Below are 19,511 nucleotides of genomic sequence, written 5' to 3' on the forward strand. Positions count from 1 at the left end.
AGGGAAGCAGAGGTCGCAGCTACAAAATAATAACTTGTTCATCTCCGTTTCTCCGCTATCTTATGAGCTCCGGTGGGGCTGGGACGGAGTTTTATTCATCTTTCCATCATCAGCGTCTAGCACGGGGAGTAGCAAATAGTGAGCACTCGACAGATGTTTGCAGAATAATAACGGACTAGTGTGTGCAGAAGGATCTATTAACTGGGCTGCAGCACAATTCAGACAAGGACAGTAGGTACGGCGACTGAGACTCGGCTGCCTAGGCAGCAATGGCTCACGGGACAGAACCGCGAAGCAGTGCCCCGCAAGCTGCGCGCAGCACCCATTGCGCCTGCGCATAACAGGCTGTAGTCCCTGGGCTGTGGGAAGCCAGCACCACCTCTCACGCATGCGCAGTGTATTCTTCCCACCTCCCACAAGATGGCGGAGGGCAAGTAGCAAGGGGGCGGGGTGTGGCCGCCGGAAGCCTGGCCGCTGCTGGGGGGGGACCTGCGGGCTAAGGTCCGGGAGCAGCGGGCCGAGGTTGGCTCGATGCTGTTCCCGGGAACCGTTGTTGGCTGTTGGTGAGGAAGGTGAAGAACGCAGTTGCCTTCTCGGGCCCCAGCGCTCCCTATGTACGCCTCCCTGGCCTCGGGTCCGGTCGCTGCTTTGCCCGTTTCTGTACCACCCTCAACTCTCCGGTCCTGGAGCACTGGCGGCAGCAGGAGCTGCGTCCGGCAGGAGACGAAAAGCCCAGGCGGCGCTCGTACTTCTGGCCACTGGGCGAGCGTCTGGCAGGTGAGTGAGGCTGCAAGCACTGACGTCTCCTCCCCCGGCAAAGCTTCCTCGGCTTTGCCCCGCCGCTGCTCGGGACCCTACGGTGCTCGGCCCGACTCTGTGGCTCTCTTCTTTCCACGTCCCACCCTCTTCCCTCCCCGCACTCCCCATTCAGGCCTCCAGTTGGCCCCTGGCTTTGCAGGTCCTCCATTCTCACGCAGTGGAAGGGGCTCGCGACGCCCGCCGTCCTCCACCTTTCCTGGCTGTTGCTGGAGCTTCGCCTCTGCAAGCGGTGCCCAGTTCGCGTTAGGTGGGTGGGTCGTCCGCCCCTCCCATTTTAGTCGCTTCCCCATCTTCCTCGATTCGACCCTCTTGCCTCCTCTAAAAGTTTTAAACTCTCTGCCTGGGAAAATACCCGATAGCCCGGCATTTGGAGTTACAAAGAAAGGGCTGTTATCCAAAGGCCAGTGAATTTTGTTCACTTTGATGAGAGAATCAAGTCCCCAGGAGCCTTGGATGGTTTAGGTCAGAGTCTGACCCCTTGACCCTCGGAGTAGAGGAATGGTGCTTGTGTTGACAAATGATTGTTCATCTAAATCATTCATTTTTTTCGGCTGTAGGAAATCTTTGGCCTCTGAACCTTTGAGGTGGGGGCGTGGGCTTTCTAGATCTAGTGAAAGAATTGGGAAGTGTTATATTCGTTTTAAAAAAGAAGACTTTATGCAGGACATGTAAGACATCACTTAATGGTACAAGCAAGGATACGTGATTTATTCTTTTACTCAGTGTTAGCTTAAATTGCCCACTGACGTTTTAGAATTCCATGTTGTACAAGCCCTTTGTTTCTATTTAGACAGGACTAAAATGGAGAAAAGCTTTTTAAGTTCAAAACTTCTTAAATTGCTTGTATTCTCGATTGTTGTTACTGCTTAACACTCCTTAGGAGTACTTGATATTTTCCATATAATTTAGACTTGTGCTAGTCTCAGTACTCCCTCCTTTATTTGTGGAGCAAGGGTAGTCAGAATTACTAGTGTAAAAGACTGTCCTAAATAACGTGGTACCTTGCCAGAGTTTGAAGTGCAAAATGTGGGATCAAAGCGGTAGCGGAGGAAGTTGCCATGGCTAATTTTTCCATCTTTCCCTGGATGGAAGGGTTGGATAATGTGTCAAGAGCCCCAGAATTGTAGAAGTGAGATTAAAAATATAAGTGATAGCTTGCCCTTTGAGATTGCTAATGGGTGGACCTTTTTATTAACATTAAATTGAGCAACATCGTTTTCTTGAAGTTATGCTAGTTGTTCTCCAAAGTTATAAGCACAAACTATGCCTGCTGTATTAGAATTGTATGCTAAAAGTTTTTAACGTGTGGATTATAAATAGCCTGACAGATTTGTTTACTTTTCATTCTGTCTCATAACACATAATCTGTTTTTCCCTTTGCTGTGGACTTTTGACCTATTAATGCATTTTTAAATTTTAGAGATAGAATTGTTCAGCTTAAAAGGAGGAGGAATATTTTTATGTTTTATTCTTGTATGGGCTAGTTGATTCGTTGCTAGCCTTCACTTTTCTAGAACCAGAGCCTGTGTGTTTTTAGAGCTGGTTGTCTCTGAATTCTCTGCATACAGTTTGAAGGGACCGTAGCAAAGTTGGGGTTTCTGAGCCCCAGTCAGTGGCTTACTGCCTCTGGCAAAATGATTTGAAGCTCTGTATCAAAAAACATCTGACCTCAAACTCTAAAACCTTTGACTTTGGCAGGGTGTGGTGGCTCATGCCTGTAATTCCAGCACTTTGGGAGAGGCCAAAGCAGATGGATCGCATGAGTCCAGGAGTTTGAGACCAGCCTGGGCAACATGGCGAAACCTCATATGTACGGAAAAAAAAAAAAAACAACAAAAATAAGTCAGGCATGGTGGTGCATGCCTGTGATTCCAGCTACTTGGGAGGCTGAGGCAGGAGGATTGTTCAAGCCCAAGATGTGGAGGTTGCAGTGAGCCAAGATCGTGCCATTGCACTGCAGTCTGGGTGACAGCGAGACCCTGTCTCCAAACAAACCAACCAACCCTCTCACTCTTCCACTCTTATGGAATTTGGTATTTTTTCCTTTCTCTCTCACTTTCTCTTTATGAACCTTCTTTGTCTTCCTGTTCGTCCAACCCGTTACCCTAGTGCTGATTTCATTTGCCTCCCTGTGTAACCAGGATCCTATGATCATCAGCTTTTACTAAGCTCCTATTGGTGGCCTAGAATGCTTCACTTTCTGTAGACGTACCTTTCCAGTGCCCAATCCTAAATAAGCCTCACTAGCTTTATCAGTTTGACACCTGAAATTCTGAGGGACATCAGAGACAGCTGTATGAGGATATCGGTCAGTTTTTATGCCAGTTGGTGCTCTCTGCTGGGTCTCTAGTGTTGTGTTCCTTTTCTTCTCATTTCCTAAGGTTTTTATAGCAAATAACTTGATCTCTTCCTTTACTGAGAAAAATCTCAACCATCTGAGGTATACTTCCACTTTACTTTTTTCATCTCAATGTCATCTCTTTATTTACATATATCTCAGAGGAAGAAATGACCTTCCTTCTTTTCAAGAGCAACCCCCTCCCTCCAAACGTGTCCATGATTACCCTTTCCCATCTTTCTTTCTCTGGAAACTGTCCGTTTTCATTTCCTATCCACCTTCTTCAGCCTCTCCCTCTCTAGTCTACATAGATGCTTGTATCTTCTGCCATATAAGTGTGTATGCTGTTCAACTCTGGGAGGACATTCTAAAGCTCGAGTCTGCTATGCCACTCTATTTCTGTTCTTTTCTTTAAAAACTCATTCTTTCATCCCAGGAAGCTGTTATAGTAGGAAGAACATTGACTTTTGAGCAAGATAGAGCTTTTGATCTTGGTTTTTGAAGTCTTTTAAAAACACTTTAGTAGCTATGTGACTGTGGGTATGTTACTATTCAGATTTCATTTTGTATCTATAAAATATGTTATACTTATCTCACAGGGTAGTAGTTGAAGAAATTAACACATGTTAAATGTCCATCCAAGTGTTTGGTACATTGTAGAGTTCTTACTAAATGCTTCTATCCTTTGCACTCGGACTGTCTTTACCATTTCACCACTGAAACAACTGTTTTATAAGTTATCTGTGACCTCTCAATCACCAAATCCAATGATATTTCCTCTGTCGTCCTTGGTTTCCTTAGACCCAGGAGTCCCCAACCCCCAGGCTGCAGACAGTTATCCGTCCTTGGCTTGTTTGGTGTTAGGAACTGGGCAGCATAGCAGGAGGTGAGCAGCGGGCGAGCAAGCATTACTGCCTGAGCTCCACCTCCTGGCAGATCAGTGGCAGCATTAGTTTCTTATAGGAACGCCAACCTTGTTGTGAACTGCACATGCAAGGGTTTGATTGCATGTTCTTTATGAGAATCTAATGCCTGATCATCTGAGGTGGAACAGTTTCATCCTGAAACCATCCCCCACCCAACTCCTGCCCCGTGGAAAAATTGTCTTCCACAAAACCAGTCCCTGGTGCCAAAAAGGTTGAGGACTGCTGCCTTAGATCAGTTGTGAAATATACTGTCTTCTATCACACCACTGCATTCCAGCCTGGGTGACAGAATGAGACTCCATCTCAAAAAAAAAAAAAAAGAAATATGTATACGTGTGTGTGTGTGTATATATATATATATAAATATACTGTCTTCTGTAGTCATAAAATGATCTAAATTTCTTGGCTTTTCTGCATTATACTTCCTGATTCTCTATTTCTCAGGAAGTTTCTTCACATTTTCCTTATATCAGTTAGCCTGCAAATGCGGTTTAAAAATGAAAGATATCTCACACCTGTAATCCCAGCAGTTCTGGGAGGCCGACATGGGAGGATTGCTTGAGGGGCGGAGTTCAAGGCTTCAGTGAGCTATGATTGGGCCATTGCACTTCAGTCTGGGTGACAGAGCAAGACCCCATCTCAAAAAAACAAAAAAACCCGAAGAGATGTTTTGGCTTGTGTAATTGCCAAGGACATAGATAGAAGTGGCTTGAAGAGTGCTTTGTCATATCATCAGGGCTAAGGTCTCATTTATCTGCTGTTCTCTCAACATTGTCCTCCTGTTTGGGCTTTAGGCTTCCCTTCCAATAAAAAAAAAAAAAAAAAAAAACATTGCCACTAGTGATGTTCATATTATAGCCCCTTCATTTATTTCCAAAGGAAGAGAGAAGGCCACTTCTCTTAACCTTTTACCAACAATCCTAAGCTCTAGTTTGATTAAACAAACATAGATCATGCTGCCAAACCTGTAACAATATCTTTGTCCAGAGGGATGGAATTATCCTAAGTGGCCTAGTCAGTGGAGTAAATCTTATCTGAAGATGAAGACTGCAACACAATACGGGGAAGGAAGAATGGATCCTGGGGAAGTAACCAGTGTCCTCAAGGTTCCGTATGCTTTTCACTGTGTTCTCTTGGTGATCATATCCTTTATGATATAAACCATCACTTCTGTGGGGCTGTTTCTCGGTTCTGTAACTCCCCACTTCCACTTCCTCCTATATATGTCTATCTCATATATACTACCATGAGTTTAACTCATACTAAACTGAGTCAGTTTGATTTCTTCACCAAACCTCACCTAGTGTGTTTATATGTGCACATATATGTTTTGTTGTTTGTGAGAGCGACGGGGTTTCACTCTGTCACCCAGACTGGCATGTAGTGGCGTAATCACGGCTCACTGTACCCTAGACCTCTCAGACTCAAGCAGTACATTTAAGCATATCTGTTGGAACTACTGTGAGAAAAGGTATATTGTGTGTAACAACTATTGAAATAGAATTGTGGTTCCCCTTGGGATGGAAGATGTTTGGAAATACTATATGAGGACATTTTTGGTTGTCACAGTGACTGTGAGGTACTACTCATAATTACTGAGTAGAGGCCAGATACACTAAGTGTCCTGTGATGTTTGGAAATGGTCCTACAAAACAGAATTGTGCCTTCAAAAATACCAGTAGTGCCCCTCCACATGTATACACTGAAATTAGCAAATGCTTTGCCTTTTGAAAGAATTCAGAGATTCATCTATATTCTTACATTGCAAGTGACAGAAAGCATAAAACTGGCTTAAACAAAATAAGGGACTGAGGAGATCTTCTAGTAAACTTCAGCTACGGCTTCATCCAGTGGCTCACATGAAAACATCAAGGACTTGATTTCTCTTATTCATTCTCCATTATTCCCCATGATTTGGTTTCATTCTTGGGCTAGCTTATCTTATGGTGGTAAATTACTGCAGTACTTTCAGACTTCATATCCTCATTTCACATATAGTAAAATGAAAAATATTTTGTATTTGATTTTACAAGTATTTATTTAGTATCACCACTTCTGAAACCTTCCCTAAACATCTACCCCTAAAAAGTTTATTAGCTCCTCTGTCATGCTTCAGCTTTACAATCTATATGCCTCTATTATATATCACTCTATGGGTATTATTTTTCTGTCCTATGCATTACTCTACCTTATCTTAATTATTATATTCTTAATGTCTAAATGTCTGGAATACTGCCTGGCATAGTAGTGTACAATAACTGTTTATGGAGTTAGTGAATGATTTTGTGCCTAATACAGAAAGGAAGAAACAGGTATATATAAAACAACTACTGAAATAGAGTTGTGGTTCCCCTGGGGGATGGGAGATGTTTGGAAATTTAAGAATGCCTCATTCCTTCATCAGTTATTTTTGAATCCTGAATTATGTACCTTGTACTGCTACCACTAAAGCATGTATATGATACTCTTGCAATTATTATAATACAGTATGAATTCATTTGAAAGTGCTACTGAATTCTACTTGTGTTTTTGTCATTTTCTCAACAAAACCAAAACCAATTATTAGTTAAACAAATACTTTTGAAGGCCTGCTGTAGGCAGACAGTGTGGCAACATTGGGTGGGAACAAAACAGAGCCTGTGTTATCTGAGCTTAAATTTTAGTGGGGGACATAGTAAATATTATATATGTACACATACACAAACACAAATAACATCAGGTAGTATATAGGCCTTGAAATAGAATAAAATAGGTTCAGGGGACAGGGAATACTACTTTAGTTTGGTAAGGGAAGGGCTTTTTGAGAAGCCCTTTGTGCTAAGAGACCTGAGTGTTCATGAGTGAGGTGGCCTGTACCATTCTTGTCAAGATGTGAAATAAAATAAAATGAGGTGCCCATCATTTTTGGTTCTGGAAGAGTTTGTGTATAGTTGGAATGAATTCTTCCTTAAATATTTGTTATAACATGTCAGAGAAACCATCTGGGCTGGGAGTTTTCTTTGTGGAAAGGTTTTTTAAAATTTGGTATTTATTTGTACATATTTATGGGGTACATGTGATATTTTGATACATGTATAAAATGTGTAATGATCATGTTGGGGTATTTAGAGTACCTGTCACTTTGAGCATTTATCATTTCTGTTGGGAAGAAAGGTTTTTAATTATTAATTCAGTGTATTGTTTTTAAGCCTATTCAAGTATTCTATCTTGTGATTATTTTTGTAATTCTTCCCCTAAGAATTCTTGTATCTAAAATTTTAAATTTACTGGCATGAAATTGTTTATAATAAATATTCTGTGGTCCTTTTAATGGCTGCAGGACAAGATTCCCTTTTCATATCTGAGGTAGGTTATTTGTACTTTTTCCTTTTCCTTTATTAGTTTCACCAGAGATCAGTAGTCTTTCCAAGGAACCATCAGTAGTCTTTCGAAAGAACTATTTTGAATTTTGCTAGTCTGTTGTATGTTTATTTTCTATTGCGTTAATTTCTGCTCCTTATTTCCTTCCCTCCTACTTTTTGGGATTCTTTTGTGAAGTTCTTTGATTTTCAGCATTTCTTCTTTTTAGATATATTCATAAAGGTAAACATTTCCCTCTAAGCACCATTTTAGCTAGTTCTATTACTAGTTTTGATACGTAGTATTTTTCGGTACATAGTATTTTTATAATTCACTTAAAATGTTTTCAGATTTCTATTATGATTTGTACCTTGACTTTTGGATTATTTAGAAGTATTATATTTTTATTTCTAAACATGGAGATTTTCTAGTTATTTTATTTGTTTTTAATTTGTAAAAGTACTGTGTAATCCAACAACATACTCTGTTTCAAAGGCCTATTATTTCAGACCTAAAATTTGAGATCCGTATATGGCCCAGTATATTGTCTTTTTTTTTTTTTTTCCTCTCCATTTATTGAGTGCAGTTCTCTGTATTTTTTTATTAGGTCATATTTGTTAATCCTGCATTTCAGATCTTAAGTATCGTGAGTGATCTTTTGTTTGTTCATCAGTTACTAAAAACGTATGTTAGGGTACTCCATTATGATTGTGAATTTGAGTATTTCCCTCGTAGTTCTCTAATATTTTATAAATTTGAGGCTATGCTATTGGATGCATCGAAATGTGTAATAGCTATATCTTCTCAGTGACTCAACATTATTACGTTTTCCTCTTTTATTCTGGTAGTACTTTCACATTAAAGTCTAGTTTGGGATGAATATAACAGCACTAGCTTTCTCTTTATTATTGTTTGATCTTCTTTTACTAGTTATTTTGGAAATTGCTATCTTATAAAATCTAATGTTAATCAATACCTTTATCCTTTTCTCAGATAATGCACTTTAATTTGACTTGCAGCCCTCCTCATATAGTTATTTTTGTTTGTTTGTTTGTTTTTGTTATTGTTTTGAGACGGTCTCACTGTGTTGCTCAGGCTGGAGTGCAGTAGCGTGATCTTGGCTCACTGCAACCTCTGCCTCCCAAGTTAAAGCAATTCTCATGCCTCAGCCTCCCGAGTAGCTGGGATTACAGGCATGTACCATGATGCCTGGCTCATTTTTTTGTACTTTGAGTAGATATGGGGTTTCACCATCTTGGCTAGGCTGGTCTCGAAGTCCCAGCCTCCCAGAATGCTAGGATTACAGGTGTGAGCCACCATGCCCAGCCACTACTTATACAGTTTTGTTGTGCATTTTAATTCATTCTTACTTTTTCTCTTTCTTCCTCATTATTGTTGTTGTTACTGTTTTATACTGCCGATATTTTATTTAAGTTAATGCATGTCTTTATCATCTTTTTACTTTTCCTATGGTCTTGCATTTAAGATTGCTTTCTTTGATTTTGAAGGATCTGAAACATACCCTTTAGAATTTCCTTTAGTTGGCTTGAAAATGTCTTTAATTTATCTCATTCTTAAAGGATATTTTTGCTAGGTACAGAATTCTAGGTTAGCAGTTACTCTATTTTAGCACATTGAGTAACATTGGTGGTTACTTTATTTCAGCACATTTCATTGTTGTTGAGACCTCAGCTCTTTGTGTCTTACCTTTTAAGATAATATGATTTTGTTTGGCTGCTTTTAAGATTTTTATGTTTGGCTTTGGCTTTCTGTTTTACTATGCTGTGATTAGGCATTCTTTGGGCTGTGTGAATATGTGGATTGGTGTCTTATCAGTCCTTCAGTCCTGGAAATTTCTTAGCCATTATTTTTTCAAATATTGTCTTTGCTTCATATTCTCTCTCCTGTAATTTTGGGACTAGTTTAGTATGTTAGACCTTCTTATCTTGTCTCTTACCTTTTTTCTTTTCCCTTTTTTTTTTTTTTTGCTTCTTTTTGACCAAAGGCGTTGTTGTAGATGTGGTTCACCTGTGCCTAATCTGTTATCAGCTCATCCAGTAAATACCTAATTTAGGTTATTTTATTTTTTAGTATAGAATTTTTGTTTGGTTCTTTTCAAATCTATATCACTTTTTATAGTTTTTAATTTTAAGCAAAAATACTTAAGTGTGGCCTTTATCCCCTTGAATGTAGTAAGCATAGTTATTTTTCAGTTTGTGTCTGATAATTCCAATGTTGGGAAGTCTCTATGAAGCTGATTCAGTTGTGTTGTAGAAATAAATTGATGTATATAATATAAGGTGAAGTTAATATTTCTCTAAAGAAGATTTTCGTTTGCTATCACCAAGTGCCTAGGGCTGTGAGAACATCTTAATCAAATTTCAAATCTTTAACTTTCCTGGGCCACCTAGATGACTTGAAACTGACTTCAGTCCATGGTTTCCTTCTGGTTCCTTCTTTCCTTCTAGGGTGCAGCCATTTAGAGTCTCAGCCCAAAGCCAATGCTGTTTTCACTGCAGTCCTTACCCTTGGTGGGTCTCAGACTCTGACTTGGTCTCCTGTGCCTGCAATGCAGGCAACAGACAACAAAGCTCAGCCTCTTAAATGCTTCTTTGTTGGCAAACTCACAAAAAGCAAAAGTTGAGGTCACCTTTCTGGGTTCTGGACTTCTAGTGGATTTGAGCTCGTAATTCATTCCTCATTATTTTGGTGGTTATTTGGTGCTTTTAAGATCGTTTTACTATCTTATCTAGCTTTTTAAATTGTCTTTGTAAGGATACTTGGTCTGAATAACCTGGTCTGCTGTTTCTTCAGGTGTAAGTCCAAATATTTCTTTGACTAACTTGTTCAGGAAGACTTGAAATTTCTTTTTTTTTTTTTTGAGACGGAGTCTCGCTCTGTCGCCCAGGCTGGAGTGCAGTGGCCGGATCTCAGCTCACTGCAACCTCTGCCTCCCGGGTTCACGCCATTCTCCTGCCTCAGCCTCCTGAGTAGCTGGGACCACAGGCACCGGCCACCTCGCCCGCCTAATTTTATGTATTCTTAGTAGAGACGGGGTTTCACCGTGTTAGCCAGGATGGTCTCGATCTCCTGACCTCGTGATCCGCCCGTCTCGGCCTCCCAAAGTGCTGGGATTACAGGCTTGAGCCACCGCGCCCGGCCAAGACTTGAAATTTCTACATTAGCCATTCCTTTGTGTTAGGGCTCCTTTGATGGTACAAATGAGATACCTGGAAAAGGTAGACTTTAAGCTATGGTTGCCTTTTAATTCTTTAAAAGTTAGTTAGGTTAGTTCCTAGTACTTTGCAAAGCCCTAAGGGAAGGAGACAGGTTATTTTGTATGACCGGAAAAGCAAAAAATACTTGTATGTAAGTAGTGCCTTAGAGTAGGAATTATGTAAGCAAATAGAACGTAATGTGAACATTTTTGAAGTGATGCTGTATGGAGAATGTACTAAGCTGAGGAGAGACTGCAGACAAATTTTTCTTTTAGTATTTTTGTTGGAAATGGGTTCATTTTCTTTATTTCCTTCTTTCCTTCTTCTTTCTTTTGACAGAGTCTCACTCTGTCAACCAGGCTGGAGTGCAGTGGCACGATCTTGGCTCACTGCTATTTCTGCTTCCTAGGTTCAAGCAGTTCTCCTGCCTCAGCCCTCTGAGTAGCTGGGATTACAGGTGTGCACCACCACGCCCGGCTAATTTTTTTTTTTTTTAATTTTTAGTAGAGGTGGGGTTTTACCATGTTGGCCAGGCTTGTCTCAAACTCCTGACCTCAAATGATCCACCCACCTTGGCCTCCCAGAGTGCTGGGTTTACAGGTGTGAGCCACTGCGCCCGGCCTCATTTTCAATAATAATTTTTGTTTGTTTGTTTGTTTGTTTGTTTGTTTTTTGAGACAGAGTCTCACTCTGTTGCCCAGGTTGGAGTGGCGTGATCTCCACTCACTGCAAGCTCCGTCTCCTGGGTTCAAGCGATGCTCCAGCCTCAGCCTCCTGAGTAGCTGGGACTACAGGTAGGTGCCATCACACCCGGCTAATTTTTGTATTTTTAGTAGAGATGGAATTTCAATATGTTGGCTGGGCTGGTCTTGAACTCCTGAATTCCTGACCTCAGGTGATCCTCCCACCTCGGCCTCCCAAAGTTCTGGGATTACAGTTGTAAGCCACTGTACCTGGCTAATTTTCAATAATAATTCTGACAAATCTATGCCATGTAGGTGTCATGATTTTTATTTTTAATTTAAACTTTTTTTTACATCTCAAGGACAAAATACAATTTTAAAAATCTTACCCACATCTATTTAAAATGTAGGTACAATTTGCATTTGAATTCTGAGATTAAATCTATTAAATATGGAAGCCAAACACATATGTTAGAAATTCTACTAGGCAAACTAAGTTATGGTAGTCTACATAAATTGGCATTCTTCTGTGATGGAGGAGTGTTAAAAATTTAGTATAATGTACCAATATAGTTTTCCTTTATAGATATTTGATTTGATATTAGTCACAGCCGTTAATATGAAATGCCATCCATTTCTTTGTGATTAAATTGATGTGTCTATAAAGAACAAAACCAGCTGTCTTGTATGAAAACCTAGAATTCTTATTTGTTTACTGTTTACTTGATTATTTTTTTCTCTTTGCTAGAAGAAAATACTAAGTTGAAGATTCCTATTATAGTTCCTTTTATTCCCTGCTATGTTAGATTTAAATCGCTTTTTGTTTTAGATTTGCTTGCTTGCCTTTAAAAACCTGAAAGATAAAATGAAGTGGACAGAGAATTTGAGAACTGGAAGAGACCGTAAATATCATTAAGTCTCTCATGTGCCCTCCCATCCTAACCATCTCCTATTTTAAATGTGCGAAAACAGAGGCCCAAGGAAGATGGGTGACTTAACTTGCCTAAAAATATGAGGGAATTTCTCTCCATAGCTTTTATATTCTCCATGAAGTAGGTCGTCAGCAAAGAGTGGCATAGGGAGAAAAATAGGTCTGTTACAAATTTGAGGAGACAAAAAAGACACTTAGAGTGTGGGAAGGCAAACTTTCCAGGAAACATAGTAGTCCTGCTAGGCAGTGTTGGATATCCTTTGATGTTTATAGTTGTGAATCTGAAGTGAAACCAACTAGCCTTGTTAGCTGATTTTCCCCCTTTCCTCTGTAATAAGCTGCTGCTCTGGTACAGGTACGTAAAAGTGAAATAGATCAGTTCAGCTAGAGTTGGGATTTTACCAGGTAATAGAAGGCGAGAAGAGTAAGGGGTTTGAGAGTTTGAAAGAGAGTGGTTATTGTTGCATCTAAAGAGAATAGTAAAGATAAAAGTAATGGATGGTGAAAAATGAGAGCATTTTTTATTGGATTGGAGAACACAGTAAGGTAAGAGATTGTTGAATTTGGAGATGGTACAATGAACTAGAGGGGCAGGAGATACATTTTAAAGACCGGAAGTGGCTCATGCCTGTAATCCCAGCACTTTGGGAGGCCGAGGCAGGTGGATCACTTGAGGTCAGGAGTTCAAGAGCAGCCTGAACAACATGGTGAAACTGTCTCTACTAAAAATACAAAAATTAGACAGGCATGGTGGCGTGTGCCTGCAATCCCAGCTACTTGAGAGGCTGAGGCAGGAGAATTGCTTGAACCCGGAAGATGGAGATTACGCCACTATACTCCAGCCTTGGCGACAGTGAGACTCCACCTCAAAAAATAAAATAAAATAAAAAAATAAAGACTGGAAGTTTGATTTTTTAGATTTTTGGTTAAGAATTTGGAGGTGATGCAGTTGTTGTTGATGACAAGGTCCTGAGTGGATCATGGAAGTGAGTATTTGGAGGTGAAGAAGTTAAGGAGCTAATAAGCCAGAGTGTTAGGTGGGTAATCCACATAGACTTTGAAGTCACTGAGAGTGATGGTAGGGGTAAGAGTGGAGACGAGTGTTGGAGGCAACAGAGGGTACACAGTTGGGTATCATGTCAGGAGATCTCGGGCGTTTAAGAAAGGAGGAGAAATGGTTTGGAAGTGGTAATTGGATGCAAGGAGCATATTTTTTGCCTCACTCTAGACCAGGCTTGTCCAATCTTTTGACTTCCCTGGGCCTCACTGGCAAAATAATTGTCTTGGGCCACACATAAAATTACACTAACAACAGCTGATGAGCTTGAAAAAAAATCGCAGAAAAAAAAAATCTCATAATGTTTTAAGAAAGTTTACGAATTTGTGTTGGGCTACATTCAAAGCCGTCCTGGGCCATGCAGCCCGGGGGACAAATTTGCTCTAGACCCTTCAGTATCCTATTCCTATCTCCTGGCCTAAAGTACATAGGATGTGAGAGAAAAAAAGACCCACCATTAAGAAAGCTGCACAGAAAGTGGTGTCATCTGATTTCAACTAAGATAAATAGGTGAAGATGACATTTATTGAAGAGTTTGAAGTTACAGGGGAGTTAGTTGATTAGTTTATTGTACATTCATCTATTGTATTTTAGTACAGTAGTACTAAAGTAATACATGGTTTGGTTTTGTGAGTTACATAAATTTCCATACCATTATGGTAAATATTTTAAACACTGTGTGTTTCAGTAAAACTCTAAACCCTCGTTTTTCCTCTGCTCCCACACCAACCACAACAATCATTAACATAGTAAAAGACATCTGTGTCTCATCTTGAGTAATTTACCAATTGAATTAAAAAAAAAAAAAGACACCCGTGACCAAAGACGTGGGGATTTTTCCCCACACACCGACAGCGGATGCCCACTGGGTATCCTCCAATTCAGTTCCCACACTGTCTATCCAGAAATATCATCAGATCCCACAGGTTGACGGCTTAGTCCCCAAGACCACCCCCTCCTTCCCCCCAGTCCCAAGTCCTAGCTTCTGGAGCTTCTGACTGGCTTCAAGTTGGGGGACTTGTTTGGAGTTGATTAGTTTGCTGGAGCATCTCACAGAACTCAGGGAAACACTTGCTTATATTTACTGGTTTATTATAAAGGATATTACAGGGGATGCAGATGAACAGATGCGCAGAGTGAGGTACAGGGGCAGGGGCGCGGAGCTTCCATACCTTCTCTGGGTGTACCAACCTCCAGGAACTTCCACATGTTCAGCTATATGGAAGCTGTCTGAACCCTGTCCTCTTGGCTTTTTATGGAGGCCTCATTGCGTAGGTATGATTGACAACCATGTAGAAATGTGACTGGACAAAAAGTGCATGATCTAAGCCCAGGAAGGCCTGTCTGTTCTGACTTTTCTTGGCCTCTCTGTGTAGCATTTCTTCTTTGATATGGGGACAGAACCCTCTCTGGAATTAGGGGTTTTTGACCCAAAACCAGATTAGAGTCATGCCTTGGGCTGGTGAAAGGAGGTCAGAAGAAGGTTAGAGAGAGAGATTCTAGAATGTTCCTGAGGCCTGAAGTGCCCCAACATTATTTAAAAACAAAACAAAACAAAACTGTAATAAGCACTATGGGAATGAAGAGCTGGGAACTGGCCAGGTGCGGTGGCTAACGCCTGTAATCCCAGCACTTTGGGAGGCTGAGGTGGACTGATCACTTGAGCTCAGCAGTTTCAGACTAGCCTGGGCAGCATGGAGAGACCCTGCCTCTACAAAAAATAAAAAAATTAGTTGGGCATGTTGGTACAGCCTTGTGGTCCCAGCTACTCAGAAGGCTGAGATGGGAGAATTGCTTGAGCCTGTGATGCGGAGGTTGCAGTGAGCCAAGACTATGCCACTGCACTCTAGCGTGGGGTGACAGAGTCAGACTCCAGACTCCATCTCAAAAAAAAAAAAAAAAAAAAATCCAGGAACTGTGGATGAAAACACACACACACACACACATATATATGTATATATATAGTGCACTGTGCTAAACCTGTTGTGATATTCAGGTTTTCTTTTGTGGGAGGGAAAAACATGAAGCGAATAGTAGTTAAAAAATTTAAACATCTGTCATGATCCCATAGGAATAATGTGTTGCCTGGAATGATGATGTCCAAGCCCTGCCCCCAAAAAAATTTAATTTATATGCTTTTTTTAACTGCCATTACTACCATGTGTAACATTGAATAATGCTATTTCTAGAGGAAAATGAATTCAAAGTTTGAAATTGGGATTTTTTTTTTTTTTTTTTAGTGGCTTATACCAACAAATGTTTATTTCTTACTCAAACAGCATGTCTCTGTGTACCAGCCTCATCTTGCTGCACTTCATCTTCATTCCAGTACTCATCCTCTATCTGGGTGCATTCAAAATCATTGTGGGTGAGAAAAAAAAGTACATGGAAAATTGTGAAATGGCTTTAAATCTTCCACCAAGAAGTGGTATATAACACTTCTGATCACATTTCATTGCCCAAACAAGTCAACCCTGAAGTCTCCAGGGCAGGTCTATGTAATCCTGCTTCAAAAAAAGAGCAAGACAGAAAGGAAAATTGAACACTTAGCAAAGAATAATGAATCATATCATAAGCACATATTAAAATTTGACATGTAATAAATATATTAACTTCACACTTAACCAATTTTGAATTCTATTAAAGTATATAATACATATTAATGTACTTATAAATTTAAACTAATAGGTTTTGTTTAACTACCTCAATATCTTATTAAGGTGATCATATGCTGATTTTGCTTTCCTAACAGTGATTCCATTTCCTAGTAGGAGTGTCTGAAATATCTTTTGGGAACTATATCTTGCCCACTTTGAGGGCATATATTCCAGATGGTACTGTACCTATAGCTACAAGTTTGCTGTATGTGACCCTGGCATGTGTCAGAGAGCACAAATACTCCATAACCACAGTTGTTAGTTCAGGAGTAGATATGTGACATATGTTTGTTCAAAAAATAAAATTAGGTCACTCTAGCCATGTTGATTTATATTATATCAATTGAAACAAACTGTTAAAATATTTCAATAAAAACCAGTTTTAGATATATATAAAAGATTGTAAGAACAAAAACAACAACAACAACAAAAACAAAAACTTTCTTTTTTTTTATTTTCTTCTTCCTTTTCTCTTTCTTTTTCTTTTTTATTTCTAGAATTAAACCTGAAAGGATATAGGCCTACCCACTTGCTAACATCTTTTCACTATGTCACCATGCCAGGGAATTAAGTCAAAAGATGAAGAGGTGAAAGATGTAGAGAGGATTAGATCTCATGACATATGAAAGTATGAAGAATAAGGGATGTTAGGAACATTTCATCTCTTTTTGTTGCTCTGGTGTAAGAGTGTTCCTCCTTACCTTACCATTACTGCCCCCATCGCTACTCTTTGCCAAGCAATTACAGTGGGAATTCCCTGCTTCTAAGCTACTGGGAGGGCTCTGATTTTGTGGGGGTCTAGGGTTTAATGATTAGAAATGAGAACATAATTCAGATGATAAAGCAGAGTTTCAGTAAGTCAGAGGATAAGGAGCTATCTGGGGAATAGTCTGATCTTTTACCATCTCCCTTTCCCTAATCCTAAAGCAAGCACAAAATATTTTTAGGGTTTTATGATCTCTTAGTAAAGATGAAAAAATAAATCAGAGGTGAGCAGACTATCCTGTGCTTGTTATTTTTTCCACATGTATTTTTAACATATATATACTCTTCATCCACTCAACAAATAATTAATTGATACTAGATACCTGGGACAGTGCTTGTGTAGCTATGAAGAAGAAAAAACTTGTTGTTCAGAAGCTCATAGTCTAATGGAGAGAAATAGATATTAGTCGAGTTGGTACTTTGGGAGCATGGAGAAAAAAGCAGCTGGCTGCTTAGGATAGGTATAGACAGCTTCACAGAATTGGGCCTTGAAGTATGAGAGGTAGTTCATTCATATTCTACAGCTATTTGGGTACCTACTTTGGACCAGGCACAATACTAGAATACATTTGAGAATACAATTACGACATACAAGAGTCTTGTCCTCAAATAGCTTTTAGTAAGAAAGACCAATATGTAGGTAATCCCAAGTATGTGGTAAATGAGATAGCTGGTAAGCACAGGGATATATGGAAACACTGGGGTGGGGGTAGGGGCAGATCTAACTCTGGCAGGACTTAGGGAAGGCTTTTGGGAGAGGTCATCTAAATTGGGTCCTGTAAAATGAGCCCACATTAGCTAGGTGAAAAAGCAGAGGTAAGAACCTTCCAGTAAATGAAATGGTATAGTGATTTGGTGGTGAGCACACAGAATTCCAAATGGTTGGAGTGTAGCTAGAGTAGGTGAGTGGGTGGCGGTGGGTAAGGATGGAGGAGTGTGAAGGGCCAAGGCCTTAAAGGACCTTACATATAATGCTAATGAGCTTAGACTTTTTATCACCATTTGGGTGCTTTGGAAGGTAGAAAATACTAATCTTGAAGGGTCTTTCTAGCCGCTGGCAATTACAGATTTTTATTTTATTTAATTTTATGTTATGTTATGTTATGTTATGTTATGTTATGTTATGTTATGTTATGTTATGTTATGTTATTTGAGATGGAGTCTTGCTCTGTCACCCCAGGCTGAAGTGCAGTGGCTCGGTCTTGGCTCACTGCAACCTCTGCCTCCCGGATTCAAGCCATTCTCATGCCCCAGCCTCCCAAGTTACAGACATGCGCCACCACACCCAGCTAATTTGTATTTTTAGTAGAGACAGAGTTTTACCATGTTGACCAGGGTGTGCTCACACTCCTGACCTCAGGTGATCCACCCGCCTTGGTCCCCCAAAGTGCTGGGATTATAGGCGTGAGCCACTGCGCCCAGCCAGATTATTTTCGATAAGTATAACTTAGAGCAATTTTTTTGTTAAAAGTAGTCCAAGCAATTGTTCAAGATTTAAACAGTAAGAGAATGCCACTCAGTTCTGTTCCCCAGAGGAAGTCGCTGTTGTTTCTTGATTATTCAAGCAGCATATTCTTAATACTAGAATAGTGTTAGACAAAAACAGTTTCAAAAGGAGAAGGAGGGGCCGGGCACGATGGCTCATGCCTGTAATCCCACCATTTTGGGAGGCTGAGGTGGGTGTATCCCTTGAGTCCAGGAGTTTGAAACCAGCCTGGGCAATACGGTGAAACCCTGTCTCTACAAAAACTTAAAAAAAAAAAAAAAAAAAAATAGCTGGGCTTGGTAGTGCAGGCCTGTAGTCCCAGCTACTCGGGAGGCTAAGTTGGGAGGATCACCTGAGTCCAGGAGGTTGAGTCTGCAGCAAGGTGTGATCATGCCACTGCATTCCAGCCTGGGTGACAGTGAGACCCTATCTCAAAAATCCCCAAAGCACCACACATCAAAAAAATTCCTTTACTATGGAATTCCCAAGTATTTTGTTGAGAAAATCTAAGTGTTGGAATTAAATAGCAGACTTTCTTCAGAAAAAGATTAGAAAAAGCCCTTACCATAGTATATGAGGTAGACACTGGTTCAGGATCAAGATCCTTACTAATAGCCTGTGTCTATTTGAAATGGGAGAGTTCCCTGACCCCCCTCGCAGGATGTGCAACAGGGGAGTGGCTCATCTGTTTGGGCCACCATCCGTGCTCAAACCCCTTATGGGAGGGGGAGCACACAGATGGGCAGGTGCAGAAGCCGGGGCAAATGCCCCTGGGATCCAGCTCCATGGCAGCATGCAGGGGTGGGAGGCTGCAGCTCCCGAAGCCCAAGTGGGAGTGTGTTACAGTGAGCCCCTTTAGCCTTGCAGATGGCCTAAGTGTTAACCAGCTCAGTACCCTCCTGGTACCCAGGTCCTTGTCTGGCATCCAGGAAGATTTAGGTTGTACACGGACTTGAAGAATGAATGCATGGGTTTTATTGAGTCGTGGAGGTGATTCTCAGTGGGATGGATGGGGATCTGGAAGTGGGGGTGGAGTGGGAAGATAATCTTCCCCTGGAGTTGGGCTGTCCAGCAGCCAGTTTCCTCTCTGACCATCCCCAGCCAAACTCCTCTCAGCGTTCAAACATTCCTTCTCTTCTCTCTGCTGCACTGTTTTGCCATTCTGCTCCTCCGTTCATCTCCTTGTGGAGCAGGGGATTTGGGGTTTTTATGGGCACCGGATAAGGGGGCATGGCAGACCAAAAGGCATCTTTTGGGTGTGAAAAAAGGAATGCCTGTTCCTATTTAGGGTT

The 19,511-nt window shown here is 40.7% G+C and overlaps 1 protein-coding gene across 5 annotated transcripts in view; it reads left to right on the plus strand.

The window, feature by feature from the left end:
- The first annotated feature begins 392 nt into the window (after positions 1-392).
- Positions 393-19,511, plus strand: part of APC (APC regulator of WNT signaling pathway) — a 142,657-nt gene continuing 123,538 nt past the window's right edge. For 3 of the 5 annotated variants that reach the window (XM_023212277.2, XM_023212276.2, XM_023212278.2), the window contains exon 1: positions 393-777. Coding sequence is in view for 3 of the 5 variants with exons in the window: in XM_023212276.2 (XP_023068044.1) it covers positions 613-777 (165 nt within the window). In the remaining 2 variants the exon portion in view is untranslated. The remainder of the gene's footprint in view (positions 778-19,511) is intronic. The other 2 variants (XM_023212273.1, XM_023212272.1) reach the window with 2 other exon arrangements.

The sequence above is a fragment of the Piliocolobus tephrosceles genome, chromosome 4 (genome assembly GCF_002776525.5).
Source record: "Piliocolobus tephrosceles isolate RC106 chromosome 4, ASM277652v3, whole genome shotgun sequence".
Lineage (NCBI taxonomy): Eukaryota > Metazoa > Chordata > Mammalia > Primates > Cercopithecidae > Piliocolobus > Piliocolobus tephrosceles.